Consider the following 20,540-nt stretch of genomic DNA (forward strand, 5'->3'; position numbering starts at 1 on the left):
TGAAATATGGGTCAAGGAAATTCCAATTATAAAATGTATAGCTATAGATGAAGCCTGAGCGCCCTCTACTGCTGCAATATTCACCTTTCACTGTAAGTGATGAATAGACCTGCTCTCCCTGGAAATTTTATAGGAAAAATAAAAAGGATTATTCATAACGGAAAGCCAAAATACCTCACTTAAAGTGACAGTCACATATCATTAAGATTTCTAAAGGAGCTGTGTAAGCTAGTAAAATATTGAAGTATGAAAAGTTTCTGTCATAAGTTAAATGCTAGTGGATATTTAAGTCTCTTATACTGGGTCTTGGGAGGCAACGTCTTCCAGACCTGGAACTGGGGTGGCGGCAATCATCTTAACGTGACATGAATGCAGCCATAAATCCAAATTAAACCAAATGAAATCAGGCTCTGTGCACGTGGCTCTGCAGGTCCCCACACGATCACTGAACACACACCACACTCTTACTAAACACCTGCACAGCCACTTAGGTTCTGATCCTACAGAAACCAAAGTCAACTGTTCTCTGCAAGGGATGAATGATAAATCTTTCAATAAAGACCTAAGAGTATGTGTTCAACATCTCTGCTTCCTAAGAAGTCAAACCACTGCTCAGTGTGTGCCTTGTGTGAAAGCAATGCCCTCAGTCTGCCCACCCAGGCGGCAGTCAGTGATAAGGTTAGCTGAGAACTGAGAGCCAAGAGGAGCCACCTCTGGGAGGCCAAGCAGATGAGGCTCTGCCTTGGTCTGTGTGGCACTCCTCCAGCCCCAGACTGGTCTTCATAGTCACTCCCACCCATAGCCAGCTCCTAGGCCACGTACACCCAGGATCTTCTTAGAGGCTAGCCAGTGATCACTGGTCACCACTCATCTCCATCCTCCTCAAGCAGTGCGGAAGCACAGGCTTGGGCTCTCTGCATGACGTGAGACGCAGGGCAAAGCTGAGCAGGCTTGGAATGCAGCTACACAGAGAAGGTCAGACTCAGGAGCTCAGCTCTGTGCATGCCGTCAACAGCCCTGGCCCCTGACCTCTTCTGAGGGCTATCTTGCTTCACCACACATGCAGACCCATGGTCCTAACTCCACCCCCATCAGCTGCAGGGGTGAAGGCAGGTGGCACAGTAGATAGCACGGACTCGTGCTGGGGAAATGACTTAGCGGTTAAAGCAATTTCCTGCTAAGCCAAAGGACCATGGTTTGATTCCCTAGGACCCACGTAAGCCAGATGCACAGGGTGGCACATGCATCTGGAGTTTGTTTGCAGCTGCTGGAGGCCCTGGTGTGTTCTCTCTCTCCCTGTCTCTCTCGCTCATAAATAAATATATAAAAATATTTTTTAAAAAAGCAGGGACTCCACTCAGGACTGTACTGGGCAATAAGTGAAGCACATGCTCTGCTGGGATTCCTAAACCCAAGGATTATCAGGAGCACCTGGGCTGGGTGCATGGAGAAATAAGTGGGTGGAAGCCCACTCTGAAGAAAGCAGAGCTGACAGGAGGCGGCAACAGGGGGCAGAGAAGAGACAGCTGGGTAGGTGGAGTCTCAGTGACATCATGACTGCGATCCAGCCATACCTCATTGGAGCTGAGAGATTCCTCTGATCTGTGCCATTTTGAGTTGAGTGAACCCCAGCCAACAATAAAGGCTGAGGGTGCAGCTCAGTGGTCAGCAGGCATGAAGCCCTGGGTTCAATCCCTAGCAACACCAGGAGAAAACAAAGGAGATTAAAAAGAAAGGTAACAAAAAGTTTGGAGGGGTGGCACAGGCCTTTAATTCCAACACTCAGGAGGCACACATAGGAGGATTGCCGTGGCAATTCCAGGTCAGCCTAAACTAGAGTGAAACCCTACCTCAAAAAACAAAAGAAAAGAAAAAAAGGCAACAGAATTCTGAATCAATAGTTCAGGCAATAAGACTATTATGCGTCAAAACCTGTGAAACCAAGTCTTACCTGTATGTGGAAGAAAGCTGCAAAACTCTCAAATATTTTCATCATTAAACAAGGTAAAAGGAAAAGAAGCTAAGTGCTCAATTATTTACAAACTTGATGGAAATATAAAAACAGAAGCATATAAAATTAATTAGAAATAAATATAAAAATAGGGTCTTAAAGAATACCACATGCAAATCCAAGAGGAGATTCTCTCAGAGATAAGTGGCAGGTTGGCAGTGGCAGGTAATGGAGTGGTAAGGTAATGGAGGGGCCAGGACCAGGCAGGAACCCATCACAGATACAAGTTAGAATTGTGGGGCTGGATGCAAAGGCATCCCACCACCTCTTTAAAACAGAGTCCAGAAGACAAGTGCTCCACAGCTAACCCAAGATGGAAAGGAAAATCTAAACAGGTCCAAAGTCACAAGAAAGTTAAATCCCTGTCAAAAAATAGTTCCTTCAAAAAACAGCAGGTTCCTGACAGAATCACAGCTGAGTTTTACCAGATCTTTAAGAAACAAAACTGAAGCTGTACCTGGGCTCACACCTAGAATCCCAGCACTTGGGAAGTTGAAGGAGAATGGCCTTGAGTTTGAGGCCAGCCGAGCTACATAATGAGTTCCAGACCAGTGTGGGCTACAGAGTGAGATTCTAGACTCAAAAATAAAAAGGACTGAACCCCTGGCTTCACACAAACTGGGCAGGCCCTTAACCACTGAGCTGCACCCCAAGCCCCTTAAAGCACAAGAGGAAAAGAGAAATGTCCTACTCAGAAAAATATGAGAAAGTTAGAGGTTGGAAGTCTGCAAACCATGGCTCCCAGACCAGGTCAAACCTTGTGTATAAAGTTTTATTGCCACACAGGTACCTTCATTTGCTTTCTTACGGTCTTGTGACCATCAGGATGTAACAAAAGAGGTGGGTGGCTCTGACAGAGATTGCCTGGTGCACAGATACTAAAGTATCTACCATGTGGCCATGACAGAGAGAGGTGCTGGTCTCTGCCACAGCAAACCTCAGTTACAGTAGAGCACAGCTGCCAAGCCAAGCTGCCTCTCTCCATCCTGCCTTCTTCTTTTGTTAATGGACTTTTATGGTTTTTAATATTTGATTTTTATTTATTTACTTGAGAGAGAGAGGCAGAGAGAGAAAACGGGCACACCAGGGTCTCCAGCCACTGCAAACGCATTCCAGACACATGCACTACCTTGTGCATCTATCTTATTGGGGTACTGGGGAATTGAACACAGGTCCTTAGGCTTCACAGGCAAATCACTAAGCAATCTCTCCAGGCCCATGTTAATGGAATTTTTAAAGCACTGTTGGAGGGCTCACAGCAATGCTAGCAGAGTCCCCATGTACTTCCCCGTTATCAGCAGCCAACACCACAGTGGTCCTTTTTGCCCATCAATATATTTGGCAGTATGCTTACTGTTTGCTCCTCGTGATAGGAGCCATCTGAGTGCCTGGTGCGCCACAGATGGTGGGCCAGTCCTGCTGTCTGGACGGGAGGCAGTAGAGCAGCCAGCACTGGCCTTGGGTGGTGTCAGGTGCTCTGAGGACTGTGAGATCAAGGAGGGTGGGAAGATGAGCTGCGGCTGTGCCTTGCCCTGGGTGACCACCTCGCTTTAGGAAGATTCTGTCTTTGTTTGAATGACAGACGTGATGGCCCAAAGGGGCACATTTGCAGGGCCACTTCCCATGGATGCTACTGAGCAGGACAGCAATGGCAGCAGTAGGATGGTAAGGTGGTGGTGTTGACAACAAGCTGGCGGCACCAGCCCAGCCTCTGCTCCCTGCCAGCCATCCTGAGCACACCAACACATGAGAGCTCACCACATCGTCCACATCCTTTCAATGTCCTTTACCCATCGTCCTTTTCTGCTGTTCATCTGCAGGCTCCTTCCACAATCTTTCTTCTTTCCTATCTTCTCAGTCCTTTGATTAATTTTTAATGCTTATGCTTTACAAGTATCTTTTAGTATGATCTAGCTTATAACTTTCTTTCTAGAACCTTCCTTTTATAAATTTTCTATTTTGCCATAGTTGTATTTTTCAATCTTGTTTTAGGTTTATGATTGGTCTATCCTGTTCTAAAAAGCCCTCCTCATCCCAAAATCATAAAAACACCCTCCAACTACTTATCCTAAGATATCTTCAGTCGTGCTTTATTAAAATCATTCACCCACTCTACTTTATAGCTGACAGAACTAAGGGAAGACATAATAAGGAACTGCCCCACTATAACTAAGTAAGTAAGTGTGCAATCATAACTCATAATTAGTCTAAGTTACTAACATAAACCCAAATTGTACATTTCCTTATAGACTTACTTTGGTTCAACATGTTATAAAATTAATCCCTAATGAAATACATAAACTTCTTTCTTTCTTTGGATTGGCATACAGTGTCCTGCTATCCAAATAAACCAATTCAGAGGAAGGAAGTGCTTTTGCATTCCTGACCATTAAAAATGCCTCATGTCTGCTCCTGATGCATATGACCTGGCTGTTACGTGTGGCCTACAAACACGCTTCTGGACTGTCAGCATTAGCTAAATATCAAAATGGCTGTGTGTCACGTCCTCCCCCCTCCTGCTCTGCGCAGTGGTGTGAGTCCCTCCTTCACTCCCTCGTTCATCTTGCAGGGGGGGTGAAGTGGCCTCTCCCTCAGGTCTGCTCTTCTGTGACCACAGGGAGCTGAGCCCTTGCCCCTGTGTTCACTAGTCATTCTGCTTGCTTCACAGTTAATTCCCTATTCATAGCCTGGTCCCTTTTTCTTTTTTGTTGTTTATCTGATTTGAAGGTTCTTTCTATAATCTTTTGTTTGATTTATTTTGAGATATATGCTAGGTTTTTTGCACATAAATAAATATTAAAATAAATAAAAGAACACCACATACTTGATGTACAGAAGTCCAGCAATTTCTTATAAATAAATGCTTCTTAATTTGTTTCTTTCTTAATTTGTTGTTTGCTTTGGGTATTTTCTCAGAGATCATAAACGATTGTTTTCCTTAAACATATGTGTAAGCCAGGGGCTATTGTGAGGCTTAAACCTTGTGAGATATGAGAGCAGTACACGCCAGAGCAGTGTGCCCAGAGGCAAATCCTGCCTGAGTTGTTATGAAACTGTGTTTTTTTAATTTAAAAAAATCTATAGTCACCAACAACGAAGGCAGTTTGAAGGAAGGAGGTTTCCTCTCCCTCACTCTGCAGACCCAGGCTCCATGTAAAGGAGCACAACCCAGCTGAGCCCTTGATCTCAGCCTGGGAGGCTTCAGCGTTTGACCTCTTGAGCTTGCGGGCAGCACCACGCACTCTTTGGGTCTGTGCAGATCTGCTACAGCAGCAATGAGAGACTCACACACTCACTCTGTGGACAGTCATGGGTCACTTTTTTGTCCTAATATCTAGCAATCTTTGTGCAATTCTAATATTCCAAATTTTAGTAAGGTTTGGAAAGTTTTGCTTTTTAACCCATCTGGAATTTATTTTTGTGAGAAGAAATTATTTTGCAGTGTTTACTTATAAGACATGAAGTTATTCTGTGATGCTTGCTTGTATCATGTTAACTTGTTCTGCGATATTTACTTGTGTGTCAGAATTTTGTGATATGAAGCTAGGATTAAACTTTACATTTTCCAATGGACAGCAATCACACCAGCACTATCTACTAGCTGGGTCCCCTCCTTGTGGTAGATAGAATAACTATTTCCTCCTTCACAATTGGCAACATCTTAATTCACAGAACCTACTGCCATGAGGTGTAAGTCTGCTAGACAGCTAACAGTAAGACAGGGAGTTGCTTACCAAAGGCTTGTAAATACAGAGGATCAAGAGTATCAAGGAAGGGTGCCAAGGGGACATATCTCAGTGGTTAAGACAGCTTGCCTCTTAAGTATGGGGCTCTGGGAGGGTCTGAGATGACTCAAGTTCAATTACCCAGAGCCCATGTTAAAAAAAGAAAAGAAAAGAACAAAGAGCCAGGTGTGGTGGTGCATGCCTTTAATCCCAGCACTTGGGAGGCAGATGTAGAAGGATCACTTTGAGTTCAAGACCACCCTGAGACTACACAGTAAATTCCAAGTCAGCCTGGGCTAGAGTGAGACCCTACCTCAAAAAAAAAAAAAAAAAAAAAAAGGCTGGAGGAATGGCTTAGCTGTTAAGGCATTTGCCTACAAAGCCAAAGAACCCAGGTTCAATTTCCCAGGACCCACGTTAGCCAGATGCATAAGGGGTCACACGCGTCTGGAGTTCATTTGTAATGGCTGAAGGCCCTAGCGGGCCCGTTTTCTCTCTCTCCCCCTCTTTCTCTGTCCATAAAAATAAATTAAAAATAAATTAGTTTAAAAAAAGAAATGAAAAGAATACAAAAAAGGGCTGGAAAGATGGCTTAGTGATTAAGGCATTTGCCTGCAAAACCAAAGGATCTCAGTTCAATTCCCCAGGACCCACGTAAGCCAGATGTACAATGCTTCTGGAGTTCATTTGCACCCATATTCATTCTCTCTCTCTCTCTCTCTTAAATAAAAAAATAAAACATTGTTAAAAAAGAAAAGCTCTGGATATGCCATGCATCTCTGTAACCCCGGTCTATAGGGAGTGGAGGGGAGGACAGGCAGAGACCAGGGAAGCTGGCAAACAGCAGCTGTGGGCTGAGGAAGAAACCCTGTCTCAAGGAAGGCGTGGAGAAGAGCCATAGAGAAGGGCACCTTGAGTTCTCCAGCTGCGCCATGAACAAACGCATGTGGCACACACATCTGCACACACACTGCATACACTACACCACATATACTACACACACAGTGCTCCAAGGAAGGGGCTGAAGGAGCAGGAAACCTCTAGATGCTTGAAAAAGTGAGGAGCTTAGTCCTGCTGGGCCTACTGTAAGCCTCACAGAATGATATGGCTACATTGTTTTTAAGCTGCCACATTCGTGCTAATGTGTTGCAGCAGCAACAGAAAACCCAAGCTCCTTGTCAGCTCTGCCATACATCATTTCATCCTGTTCCTACAGTCTCTGTGTGGACACCACACCACTCTAGAGCCTGTAACTTCCCAGGGAAGTCCACAGGACAAGAAGATGAGACCTCCCTTCTCCACAACTGCCTTGGCTGTTCTTGAACTAAGCATTTTTTTGTTATTGTTTGGGTTTTGGTTTTGCTTTTGAAGTAGCATCTCATAGTAGCCCAGGCTGACCTGGAACTCACTCTGTAGCCCAATTTGGCCTCAAACTCACAGTGATCATCTACCTCAGCCACTCAAGTGCCAGGATTAAAGATGTGCACCACTACACTACGCTGGATTTTTAATTTTGAAAATTAGTACATATCTCAAAGGAAAATAAATAGTGAACACACCGAAACTGAACACATTCAGGCAAAAAAAAAAAAAAAAAAAACCCACAGACTAAAGTTTCAAGCAGTAAAAATGACACCAGGAGTGACTTAGAGCTGCTGGGAGAGTTTACAAAGACCTGGACTAGTGGTGGGGGTGGGGACTTCAGTGACCTCAAAATCTGATCTCAACAGCAGCAAGGATGTCTCCCAGGCAGGATAGGCTGACAGTAGACAGACTTACCCTCCCATCCAAAACAATTTTTACTTAAATAAAAGAAGAAAAGGAAAAGAAGGGGAAGAGGGGCTGGGGAAATAGCTAAGTGATTAAAGGTACTTGTTTGCAAAGCCTGACCACCCACATTCCATTCCCCAGTACCCATGTAAAAGCAAACACACAAAGTGGTACATGTACCTGGAGTTCATTCACAGTGGTAAGAGGCCCTGACACACCCATTCCCCAATTCCTATTTTCTCCTGTTCTCTGTGCTTGCAAATAAAAAACATATCTTTTTTTTTCTCTTTTCTGTGGTGGTGGTTGGGGGGAAGGGGGTGGTAAAAAAACATATCTTTAAAAGAAGAGGAAAAGAGAAGACAAGAGGACAAAACTCTTTGCAGACTCTGTACCTCAGACAACAAAGGCAAGAAATCCAAAGAGGGCGCAGCCAGAGGAAGCCCTAAGCCGGCCCTGCTGCTCATGTCTAGGAAGTCTGCAAGGCAGAGAGGGAGGGACGCAGTCAGCACGAAGGACAGCCGCGAGTACAGGACGCCGAGGGAACTGACATCCAAAGGGCAGAATGGTAGGCAGGGTGAGGAGCGGAGGATGTGCTCTGTGCTCTGTAACTAAGAAACTCACTGATTTGCCAAAAGAGAGAGAAGAAAGAAAATCATTCTTTAGGCTAGAACTCAGGAGCCAAGTCAGGACAGAAACCAATCAATCAAACTGTCCAAGCTATCAGGGACGGGGGCGGGGGTAGGGAGAGGCCAGGTAGGGAGGGCAGGTCCTGCTGGCTCCCTGGCATCACTTGCTGTAAGACAGCCAGAGGGAGGGGGAGCCCAGGGAGCCCAGCTATGCTCTGCAGGATGGCATGCCCCTCATTTCCCATCTGTCCATGTGGAACAGGCAGGATGACCGGCTTGTGGCTGAGGGCCTCTAGAGCCCTCCTTCAGCTGAGGACGGCTCCAGAAGCCTGGGCAACGGCTTGGTGCCCATGGTGGAAGGGACTTGCTGAATACTCCTTTTACCCCACCCCCACCCCTGGCTTCACCACAGGTCCAAAGCTTAGGTCAGGACTCACTGAACTGCCCAGATGCTGAACACAATAGCAACAACAATAGCTCCTCAACCCTCACACACCTGTGCACCTGTCACCACCCACAGGCCACAGACTGTATACCTCTGCAGGGAGTCCTACACTCCATTATGACTCCTTTCTCTGAAGCCACGTGCCAAAGATCATGCACTGCAGGTCTCACACTGCGCTTCCCAGAGAGTAGAAAGACGGTCACATTGACATGCTAACAGGGAGCAATCCGTGGCTTTCAGCAACCTCTAACTCTCAGGCCCATGTTTGCAGGACCCTGAGAAGTACCCTCGTAAGTGTCACTAACAGGACTGCCCAACAGGCACTAGGACAGGGAGCTGACAAGTAACTGAACAACTTTGGTGAGAAGCAGGGATGACAAGCTTCCGGAGTACATGTTACCAGCACCACCATCATAAGCAAAAATAAGAACTAATGGAGTGAATTAAAGCAAGTATCCTACACATGAGACAGTCATTACCGGGGCAAGCATTCTTCCTCTGGAACAGGGGGAGGGGACATATGTGTTGAAAAGTCAGCTTTCTGGAAACACTTACCTGGAGGGGACATGGGTGGCTTCCTAAAGGACCGCCGTTCTGCCCTGGGGCCATTGGCATGCTCTGTGGGGGTGTCCATGCTTAGTGAGAACTGGAACTGGATGGTCCCCGACTCCAGCTGCTTCACCTACAATAGACCCCACGAGAGAGTAACCTCAGACAGCAATGATGGCTCTCCCCACTTCGCACTTCTACCAGTGGCCCTCCAGGACAACCACCCCATCCCACGCTGAGGACAATCAAGGACCTCTGAAGCCACATGTCCTGAGATCATTAAGTCATCTAGGTTCAACATCACGGTGGTACTAAAACTCCAAAAGACCATGTTATCACGGGTGACATTTACCATGTAGAAGTACGTTCCAGGCTATTAAACAAGTCTCAGTGTGTCACATTTAATTAACATGTAGTATTGACTTCCACACATGGCTTTAACTCAAGCTACACAACCAGCTCCACCACTCATGCTGGGCCCCTGGGGTCACACTGCACCCACCTGGCCCAAGCAGCTACTGCTGGATTCTCCAGCACTAGTTTAGTAGTCTTGAGAATTTCATATAGACAAAATCACACATCACACAGCTTCCAAGACAGGGCTTTTCATTCAACATGATGTCAAAGGGATCAACAGTCCATGCCCTTCACAATTATCTTTGCTCACTTGTACGGGTGTGCCATGGTCCCTTCACCCATCCATCTACTAGCAGGAAGTAGTTCTCAGTTTGCTGACGATAAAGAGTGGCCACCAACAGTAGTGGATATATTCTGTGTGAACCTGGTCTCATGTCTCCCACGACGAGTAGTCTGTATATATTTAATTTTGTAAAAAGTGCCTGAGCTGTGATTTCCTTTACTCCAAAGTCTGCTTTGGCTAATCTGAATACAGGTACTCTGATTTTCTTTTAAGTAGTGTTTGCATGAGATTTTCCCCTCCTTTCCCATCACCCTATGTCATTATACTGAAGCTGTGGTCCTCCAGATGCTCCATGTGGAGCTGGCTCTTCATCCTGTCTGCTGACCTCTAACCCCACATGACCACTCAAGGTCATTATCAAGAGGTCTGGATTTGGACTACTTACTTTTCCTGGATTTTTTTCTTATTTCCTCTTTCCTGCCTTCTCTAAAATTATTTCATTTCATCTATCTACTTGATTTTAAACTATCTCTCCATATGGTTTGGCTTTGGGATGTCCCCCATAGACACATGTTCTGAGTACTTGGTCCTTGGCTATCTTGGAGTTCTTCCAAAGGCCTGTCAACCTGCAGGAGATGAGGTTGGTGGAAGCAGGTCACTGGGAGAAGCCTTTGAAGGCTTCATCCACCTCCAGCTCTGCCTGCTTGCTGTGCTGCCAGGCAAAAGCCTGACTACATTCTCTCCTCCATGGGCTTCTTCCCTGTCTTCCCAGCCATGATGGACTGAAATCCCTCTGACATTCAGAGACAAAACAAACCCTTCTTCCCTTGTTTCTGTCAGGTACTTTGGTCACAGCCACACAAAAACTAATACATATAGGATCTTAATTTCAAGGACTGCTCTCAGGGTTTTAAATATAAATACCACTGGACATGGCATGTTGGTGCACACTTGTGAGTGATCCCAGCACTCAGGAGGCTAAGGGAGGCAGACTGCCATCAGTTCAAGGCCAATGTGGGATAATTACATAGGAAGACCTTAGATGAATGAATGAATGAAACTTAATTCTTCTCAGACTGACCAGAACCAGCACCTCATTACCTCAAGTGGGCACAGAAACTGATCACTTGAAGTCCTCCCCTCTCTCCTCTAGTTACAGCTGTCTCATCCTGTTATATCTCCATTCCTTGAAAGTCGCATGGGACACACTGTAGCTTCCATTCCAACCTTCCAACCAGTGGAAAGAGATGGGGAACAGATGTGCCTCAGTTCTACCTGCCACTCCTGTTCATCTTCTTCCCATCTCCACATTTCTAAATACTATTTTCCTTCTGTCAAAAGAAACTTTTTTAGTGAATCTTCTAGAAAATAACTGCTGCCAATTAATCTCCCTAGTTCAGAGCCTCTGAGAGAGTAACACCTGTATTCTTGTTGACACTTTCTGGGCTTCTAGGTTCCAAATATCTTGTTGGCACTTTGTAAATTCTGTTCTGTCTTCCTCTTGCCCCAAAGATTTCTGGGAGGAATCCCCAATCATCCATATTATTATTTCTCAGAAGGCAACATCACGTTTTTCTATTGCTATACTCAAGACCTTTTTTTCTAGCAATTTATGAGGTCTCTGTCATTTATCTCTGGGGTCCACAGAATTCTTAATTCTTTATGTCTTTTGCCAAGCTCAGGAACTTTTCAGACATCATATCATTTTTTTGTGAGGCAGGGTCTCGCTCGAGCCCAGGCTGACCTGGAATTCCCTATGTAGTCTCAGGGTGGCCTTTAACTCACAGCGATCCTCCTACCTCTGCCTCCCAAATGCTGGGATTAAAGTTGTGTGCCACCACACCAGGCTCTTCAAATATTTTTTTCTGCATTATAAACTTTTCCCTCTCCTGGGACTCCGCTGACATAGGGAATAGCTTTGTTGGTACTGTCCCCTAGTCTGTCCACTGCCTCTCACCAAATTCCTGCAGTCCAAGTGACATCTATCCCACTGAATGAGCTCCAGGTTGGATGGCTCTTCTGTTGCAGAACCCAGTTCGTGAATGTTTTATATTTGTTGCTTTATCAGTTCTGAAATTTCCATTTGATTCTTCTTTATGCCTTCTACTTCTTCTCAGACTTTCAGTCTTTCCATTTGTTTCAAGAGCGTTAGCTCCTGTTTACAAGGGCATTTTTATAATGGCTGTTTTAATGTCTTTGATAATTCCCACATTTGTATCATCACACTGCTGATGTCTGAAAGATACCTTTCCCCCAAGAAGGGATTTTCTTTGCACACCAGTTAATTTTAGATTGCACTGTAGTCACTTTGAAAATTACATTAAGAAGCTCCGAGGCCAGGTGTGGTGGCGTATGCCTTTAATCCCAGCACTTGGGAGGCCAAGGTGGGAGGATTGTCATGAGCTTGAGGCCACCCTGAGAGTACAGAATGAATTTGAATCCCAGGTCAGGCTGGGCTAGCAAGAGCCTGTACCTTGAAAAAAAAAAGAGAAGAAAGAAAAAGAAGAGAAGAAAAAGGAAAGAAAAAAGAAAAGAAGAAGCTCTGAGGCTGGTTGTCATCCCTGATATAACAGTGCTAATATTTGAGGGCTGGAGAGATGACTTAGTGGCTAAACGCTTGCCTGTGAAACCTAAGGACCCCGGTTCGAGGCTCAGTTCCCCAGGTCCCACGTTAGCCAGATGCACAAGGGGGCACACATGTCTGGAGTTTGTTTACAGTGGCTGGAAGCCCTGGCGCGCCCATTCCCTCTCCCTCCCTCTATCTGTCTTTCTCTCTGTGTCTGTCACTCTCAAATAAATAAATAAAAAGTGAACAAAAAAATATTAAAAAAATATTTGAACAGCCCATCTGGGTTCTGGGTCCCACTGTGTGACCATAGTTCTTGTGGGCCACAGGACCCACATAAGTGCCATTCTCAAAGTTCTTAGAGTACCCTTCAGATATGTTGCCCGTGTTCCTGCCAGTGGGTGGCTCTGGGACTGGACAGTGTCCACTCCTCATCTCTATTCTCAGACTTCCAGTGGGCAGCCCTGGTACTGGACAGCATCCACCGCACAGCTCAGTTCTCATACTTATTGGTCTGCTATTTAAAATCATATCTACACATGTGCAGCTTGGAATGTGCTCAGGACTTTCCAGTTACTTTAAAGACTGATTCCCAAGCTCCTCCCTCATAAGTACTATCTAGTTCCTGGCGGGCCCTGTCAATTTCCACAGACCTGGTGCACTGCACTGAGACTAAAGCGAAGCGGAGCAGTAGAAAGGCAGGTGTCTTGCAAACAAGACGGGGGGGGGGGGGAGCCCTTATGTCCTCACCCATCAGAACTACAAGTCAGTGTGCAACATCCAAAATTGATAAACTAGGAAACAGCAAAATTTTAGAAAAGAAAGATAAGTACTATAATTGAAAGTGGTGGCTTCTGGAGGTATAAATATTTTTTAAAAGACTGGTTTGCCCAGGGGAAAAAGACAAGCATTAAGAAGAAAACATAATCATGATGTGTTATTTTGTTTCATGGTAAACAACAGTAAAGTAACCATTAACCACATAAACCCTAAAGTCTGCTTTCCATAAACTATGGCACATTTACAACATTTCTATTTTTCTCTAACAGCTGTTACTCCTACTCAACTGTAAATCCCATGAGCTCAGGGACATTTTTCTAATGTCTAGGTAGTGTTCAAAAACAGTTCACTGAACGAACAAGGGAAGGACTGCAGATAGAGCTGGCTGGGAGAGGGCAGAGATGAGGCACACCTGGGTTTTAAGTGGTCTCACCTGGGCAGAGCCACCAGGGCACTTCATGGGAAGAAGCAGGCAGCTTCACAGTACAGGAGCAGAGAGAGCACCAAGGACAGCTTAGTTCCCTGTTCTTGGTCACTGTATCTGTTTAGGGTGGTGGTCCTCACCACAGGCAAGCCTGCCCCCAAGAGACATTTGGCAGTGTCTGCCGGCATTTGCCTTCACAACTGGGGGACACTGCTGACATCTAGTGGTAGAACCCAGGAATGCTCCTGAGCGCACACACACACCCCACATCCCACCCAAGGCACAGGAAGCTCCAGGGAAGGCCCAACAGTGCCAAGGTTGGGAAACATATTTAGGAGTGGCATTCTCCATGGAAAAGGAAAATATTTGATGCATGTGTATCACTGAGTCAAACCTTCAAAGCACGTATGCCCAATGCACTTCACACAGGCAAAGGGTAAAAGCAATGAGGTAGAAGACAAGGTAAAAAGTAAATAGAATAAATGTTTTACACACACACACACACAAGGAAGAGAGGGGGAAAAAAGAGTAAGCAAAAGAGGCCAAGGAGCAGGAGGGAGAATGGTAATGGCTTTGGGATTTCTGACAGCAACTGTATAATAAGGGCTCAAACTAGACCATATGGGAATACAGCAAAATACAGTCCTGTAATGAGAGACATTCCTTATCATAAGAAAAGCTGCACAGTCAGCTGTTAACTGACTCGGGTCCCCAAAGCATTAGCCGAACTGTAAATAACAACAGCGGAAATAATATCTGTCGCTGGAGTCAGCAGAGACGTGAATACGGAAACAGCAGGTGCAGTCCCTTTACCTGCGAAAATGCGACAGATGGGTGCTGCTGGCTCTGTGCAGCACTGCTGAAGAGGCAGGTTTTGGGGACTGTGAGGAGGAGCCAAGCAGGGGCCCTGCCACACCCTGGAGGGAGAGGCTGAACTCCAGACACCAGGGTGGAGCACAGTGCTTCACACCTGTCTGTGGTGCCCTAAGTCTCCAAGACCATGGGGCGGGGCAGCCCAGGAGCATAATACACACATACTTCAACCTGCCCTACCCTTGTTTTGTAGACTGGAGCTCAGAGAACATATCATTTCCAAGTCATGTTTTAAATTTGAGAATCGCTGCCTGAGAGAAGCGAGGTCCAAGGGAGCAAGGGGTGAGTCTGAGTCCAGCCAGGGATGGAAGCCCCAGCCAGCTCCTGTCCCGTGCAGCCTCCCGCCGACGCCACATGAGGTCTTCCTCCGAGAAACCAAAGGGGACAATGCAGAAGACCGACTCCTCACAAAGTGTGTTTGCATGAAACATCGTGCTCACAACGAGGTGTGCACAAAATTGCCCAACACTGCATCAGGAGGTCAGACCTATAATGAGAGTGGTGTGTGTGAGTGCACATCTGACCGTGACTCAGCAATCACTAGTGTCCTCATGAGCACACTCGGTGTAAAAAGAAAAGAGCTTATTCACAAAACATTCACAAAGTCATTAGTCAACTTTAGGTTTTGAAAATGAATGAACTCGCTACCAGTGTGCCAGGGAGAGTCATACTTCACAAGTACCTAGCAGTTTACCTCCTCTGAGCTCATGCTGGCTGAAGGCACCTTATAGACCAGGCAGTGCGCAGGGCTGGGGCAGATCCCGCCCTGCAGAGGCAAGGTCACCTTTCCTGAGGTGGCTTCCGGCACAGGGTTCCAAACAGCCCAGCGAACCATGTACATGCATGCCAAGTTGGACAGAGAGGTGGCCGAAGCTGCCTGTGACAGAAACAAAGCACAACCATGGATGAGTTAGCACAAAAGCCAGCTGGGCTTCCACACAAATCTTAACTGGAACTCAGAGCAAGAGGCTGGGACCACCTGCTCCCTTTTACAAACAAAGGACACAGCACTCACAGTGCGGACCACCAGCCTGACCCGGACCCGCTCTCCACCCACAAGCCCCCTCCTCCGACTCAGGGTGACAAGGCTTTCCCCTGTAATCCCAGCACTGCTCTCAGACTCCTCTGTTTCCACAAGAATCTGCCTGCAAGCAGTAAACACTCAGGACCTTGCTCAGCTCTCCTCAAATACTTCAGGAAAATTCAAGGACAGTACTTGTGTTTCTCTGCAAAATAACAAAGAATGTGTGTGTATGTGTTCTGTTCATGATTGATTACATTGTCCTCACCAAACATTGAGCTACAATGGTACATTTCATGCAGGTGAATTTACATGAAATTGGAAAAGTGAGTAAGTCAAATTTTATGCATTATTTCTCCTTTCACCTTTTCTGTCATTGGCCAGATAAAATGAATGAATACCCTAAGTAATGTCTCTGGTTAGCAGCCATCATTTAAAACAGTAATCTTACTGGGCACAGTGGCACACACCTTTAGTCTCAGTGCTGGGAGGCAGAGGAAGGAGGATCACTGTGAGTTTGAGGCCAGCCTGAGACTGCAGAGTGAGTTCTAAGTCAGCCTGTGTGAGAGTGAAACCCAACCTTGAAAAAAAGATAAAGAAGCCATATTCACAAATACAGTTGCAGAATTTGACTCTGCAAAATGTCTTAACGTTTTATCCAATTTACTTTTCATATAAGATGGCAGCTAAGCTTTATGTCTTTGTGGAGTCCTGAAACACCACTCGACCAGTGTAATCAGCCTTGTGGGGTCACCATCTTGCACAGGACTTCAGAGGTGACTACTCTGAATGGAGCTGCGATTAAAATACTCTGCGGGCTGCTTCTCAGTAGGTAAAGCACAGTCCATCACTAAGAAGACAGGTTGTCCCGGGCCCACGAGGAACAGGAAATACTGAACCAGACTGGGACAACGTGAGTTCTCCATACCCCCCACCCAGGCCTCCCAGCCTGGAAGGCCAAGGAAGGAGCTGCCAGGCTGCTTCTGTCCTGGGAATACCCAGCCTCAGTAGTCAACATGTGCTCAAGAGGTGTGGCACGCAGAGGCGAGCACAGTATTCCTCTTCCAGCACCACCTTCACAGATGGCAGGCAGCTGTGCAAGCAGGGTTGAGGCAGCAAAGTTCTTGGGTACAGTCAAGAATGCCTGAGGGCACAAACCCAGGCAGAGCATCATTCACAAGGACAGCAAATGCCACAGGACCAGCTGACAAGAGCTGTGGCAGAAAATGAAGAAGATAGCAGGATTCCAGCAGTGGCCAGGTCTCTGCAGACCTTGCTCATTTGACTAGAGATGGAGAGTGGCCATGCCACTGTCACAGCCAGACATGAACACACATGGGCCCAGATAGATCCCTCACACTCGAGGTCTCTGCTGAATTAAACCACAGTTAAGCTCACAAGCCAGCATATCAAACAGAAAAAAAAAAAGCAGACCTGTTGAATCCAAGGCATTTTCTTACATACCAGCATGAAATCCAATCCTGCTAGGTGCTTGACATCCATGAGGGAAACTTCCAGAACAGACATCAAGTTTTGAGTTGCTCTGTCACCCAGCAACCATCTATGTCATCCAGCGCAGCAGACCCCAGCTGATCCTTTCCCACAGCCACATTTTAAATAGTGGGTTTAGGTCCCTATCACAAGATTAATGGGGTTTGGGTCCCTGATCACTCCATGAGAGAAACCCACACCCTGGAAGTACAAGCAGAGATTCAGAAAAACAAGCAATGTGGGCTGGAGATAGCTTAGCGGTTAAGGTGCTTGCCTACAAAGCCAAGGGACTCAGGTTCTATTCCCCAGGACCCACGTAAACCAAATTCATCTGGAGTTTGTTTGCAGCAGCTAGAGGCCTTAGTGTGCCTATTCGCTTTCTACCTGTCTCTTTCTCTCCCTCCCTCCCCCTACCCTCTCTCTCTCTCTCTCTCTCTCCCTCTCTTCTTCTTCCTCTCCCTCTCCCCCACCCCTCCCCCACTTCTCCTCCCTCCCCCACTCATAAATTTAAAATTAAAAAAAACAAGCAATGTGTTTCAAATAAAAACAGTGTCTGCCTCCACGCCATCTGTCCACTGGACAGACGGCAGATTCTGGAAGTTGCTGAGCAGCTACAGGGTGATGACTGGAGCTGATGACAGATCCACAGCCTGCTAAAGTGCAGTTGCTACAAGCAGAGCAGGAGAATTGGTCACTAAAGCACTCAGAACTGAGCATGGGCCGAGGCACCTCTGTAAATGCTCACCCCCACCTCCATCACACACATCAACAGGATCAGAATGACAGTCCCAGTGCATGCGCTGTGTGCACAGCTCCTTCCATTCCACTTTTCAAATTAGGTGATTCCAAAATCTAATCTTCCAATTTCACAGCTCTTTGAGGTTTTCAGTTCTCAATCAATATAAATCTCTTCTGTGTGAATTATCTGTCAGTTACATAAACATCCATTTTTCCTCACTTTTGTCTTTAACAGCGTTAACAAAAAAGAGATGATTTGTGAGTTACTGATCATTTCTGAGACCCCAAAAAGATGACTGGGGCCTGGTGGCAATCGAACTCCACACATCAACCTGCTTTTGTGCAAGTAACCCAAAGGTTCCTGCAGACAGGCACCTCCCTAAAGCCTCCTGCTCTCTGGAAAAGGCCAAGTGCATCCAAGCACACGGGTGCAGCGAGCGTGGTGACTTGAGAGGTGTTCACTACTGGAGATTTCTGTTGAGTAAGTCACAGGGGCTGACGGAAGCAGTGGTGTACTCCTGTGTCCCAGCTACTCAGGAGACTGAGGCAAGGACCAAATAGGCCAAGGAGGTCAATGACAGTGTGGGCAACACAGTGAGAAAGAAACAGATCATCAGTTTTATAATTTTTGTTGATTCCAAGTGTGTGCAGAGATGCATTTGTGTATGGGCAAACGTGTGTACATGTTTGTGGAAGCCAGAGGTCAACATCAGGTGTCTTCCTCAATTGCTCTCTACCTTACTTTCTTGAGACAGAGTCTCGCACTGAACCTGGCGCTCACTGATGCAGCTAGGTTAGCTAGCCAGGAAGCCCAAAGGATACTCCTATCTCTGCCTCCTCGGTGCTGGAATTATAGGTTTGCTGGTGATTCAAACTCGGTTCTCGTATTTGAACAGCAAGCAATGTTCCAACTGAGCCATTTCTTCAGCCCAATTATATAATTTCTTTTTTATTGATTGATTGACTGATGAGAGAGAAAGAGGCAGAGAGAGAGAGAGAGAGAGAGAGAGAGAGAGATGCCAGGGCCTCCAGCCACTGTAAATGAACTCCAGACACATGTGTGCCACCTTGTGCATCTGGCTTACATGGGTCCTGAGAACTGAACCTGGGTCCTTTGGTTTTATAGTCAAGTGCCTTAACTACTAAGCCATTCCTCCAACCCAATTATCTAATTTCTTATCCTACCAAACCTGTATTTAAATTCATGAACTCCCAAAAGAAAAAAAAAAGTCCAAAACACCTCAAAAATTGAATGGTTTCCATTTAAACTTTTGCCTGTAATAAATGATACAAAAACAAAGTAAGGAACACATGGGGAATAGCAGATTTTGTCATGGGACGGGCCTGTCTGCAAAGCCCCAAACAAAATACAAACACATGACTTTTGGAGACGTGACAGTGCAGAGTCTAGTGGTGGGCTGCGGGTGGTCTGTGTCTGTGGCCATACTTGGAATGCAATCAGCTCAAGCTGGTTAAGCATGGTGAAAGGAACACGTTCCAGGGCTGCCAGGTTGCTCTAAAACCAATGCCAAATATCCCGCTAATGACAGGAGAGCACTATGGGATGGAGTCAGAGCCACAGGCAGAGAAGACAGCCATGGGCTGATGGGAGGGATGCAGACACCTGCCACGGACTACCCTGCAAGGCAGGGATAGGGCCTGCCAGAGCCTGTGAGGACCATGGCCTGCTGCACCTTCCCTGCCCCAGCAGGCATGGAGCTGGGGCTTCTGGAAATGTGAGAGAATAAACTGTGTTTTCTCTGTCATCAGTTTTGGGGACACACACAGTTCTTGATGGCTTTGATATTTCTTCTCTTTACATGTTCAGTGAGTGCTCCTTTCCTCCTGACGCAGTCACCATGCCGTGACTCTGGATGCTGTCCTGCCAGGTCCTTCAGCCCAGCACAGACAATGACAGTGGCATCCTGGATTGGTGAAAAAGGAAAGGTGCCACCCAAACAGTGCTCACACTCACTGCCACTGGGGCCACTTCCAGATACGGAGCTGGGCCATGGGGGACAGAAGCCTGAGTAAGAGAACACATTGGGCTAAACACAAATCAGAAAGACAAACTGCTGTGTCAGAGTGTCTAAATGTTGGCAACATCACACAAAATCACAGAGGGAAGAAGACACACAAAGGAAAAGAGATTTAGTGGTCATGGCAGCGCTGAGGGAGGAGGCAGTGAGGATGAGGGAATTGCAGAGGCTGCAGCTCAAATCCTGGCCTGGGAACTGTACATTTCACACTCACTGTGGAAAGACAGCATGACCAGACTTACTCCATCACAGGTTCTGTCCTCAGGGTGCATAATCCATAGCTACATTCCACCACGCAACTCAACGGTAGCCTGAGTCCCAGCCAAGGAGCAAAGGAAATAGAGCCTGGTGCCACCACCCACAGTAGCCCAGACAGCCACTAAATCCAAGGATATCATCAAAGAACATGTTTCCTGGCAGTCCCCAAAACGACACTGAGTTCCTGGCCACTGAGGCCAACCTCTCACAGCTGAGAGCATGAAACCACAAGAGGTGAAGGGCCTGAGCAAACAGGTGGTGGCAGCCTGTACCTTCCCCCTCCTTCCCTACCAGTCCTCCAACGGAAGGTATCCAACCAGACAGCATCTATTACATGCCGAAACCTTGGGAAATGAGCGGCATAGTGAACTTGGCAGTTACTGCTGGATAATTTCCTTCATATACATTCATGGTGGCAAAAACAACCTGACAGACCATAATTAAAGTCATCTGCTCTACCGTGCGTGACTCAGCATATGAGATGTCACATAAAAGCACAGTGATCATTTAATAGGCAATATTTTCAATTCATGCTACTGAGCACAGTGATAATTTTCAGTTATGTGCATGAGTAATGAGAGAAA

General features: G+C 46.4%; 1 protein-coding gene across 9 annotated transcripts in view; it reads right to left on the reverse strand.

Annotated features, from left to right (window-relative positions):
* Nphp4 (nephrocystin 4) overlaps positions 1-20,540 on the reverse strand; it is a 121,914-nt gene that overhangs the window by 51,942 nt on the left and 49,432 nt on the right. For 8 of the 9 annotated variants that reach the window (XM_045150035.1, XM_045150034.1, XM_045150028.1 and 5 more), the window contains 2 exons: positions 15,104-15,286; positions 9,133-9,259 (listed from right to left, as the gene is read on the reverse strand). In XM_045150035.1, coding sequence (XP_045005970.1) covers positions 9,133-9,259; positions 15,104-15,286 — 310 coding nt within the window. The remainder of the gene's footprint in view (positions 1-9,132; positions 9,260-15,103; positions 15,287-20,540) is intronic. The other variant, XM_045150033.1, reaches the window with a different exon arrangement.

The sequence above is a fragment of the Jaculus jaculus genome, chromosome 5, assembly GCF_020740685.1.
Source record: "Jaculus jaculus isolate mJacJac1 chromosome 5, mJacJac1.mat.Y.cur, whole genome shotgun sequence".
NCBI classification, from domain to species: Eukaryota; Metazoa; Chordata; class Mammalia; order Rodentia; family Dipodidae; genus Jaculus; species Jaculus jaculus.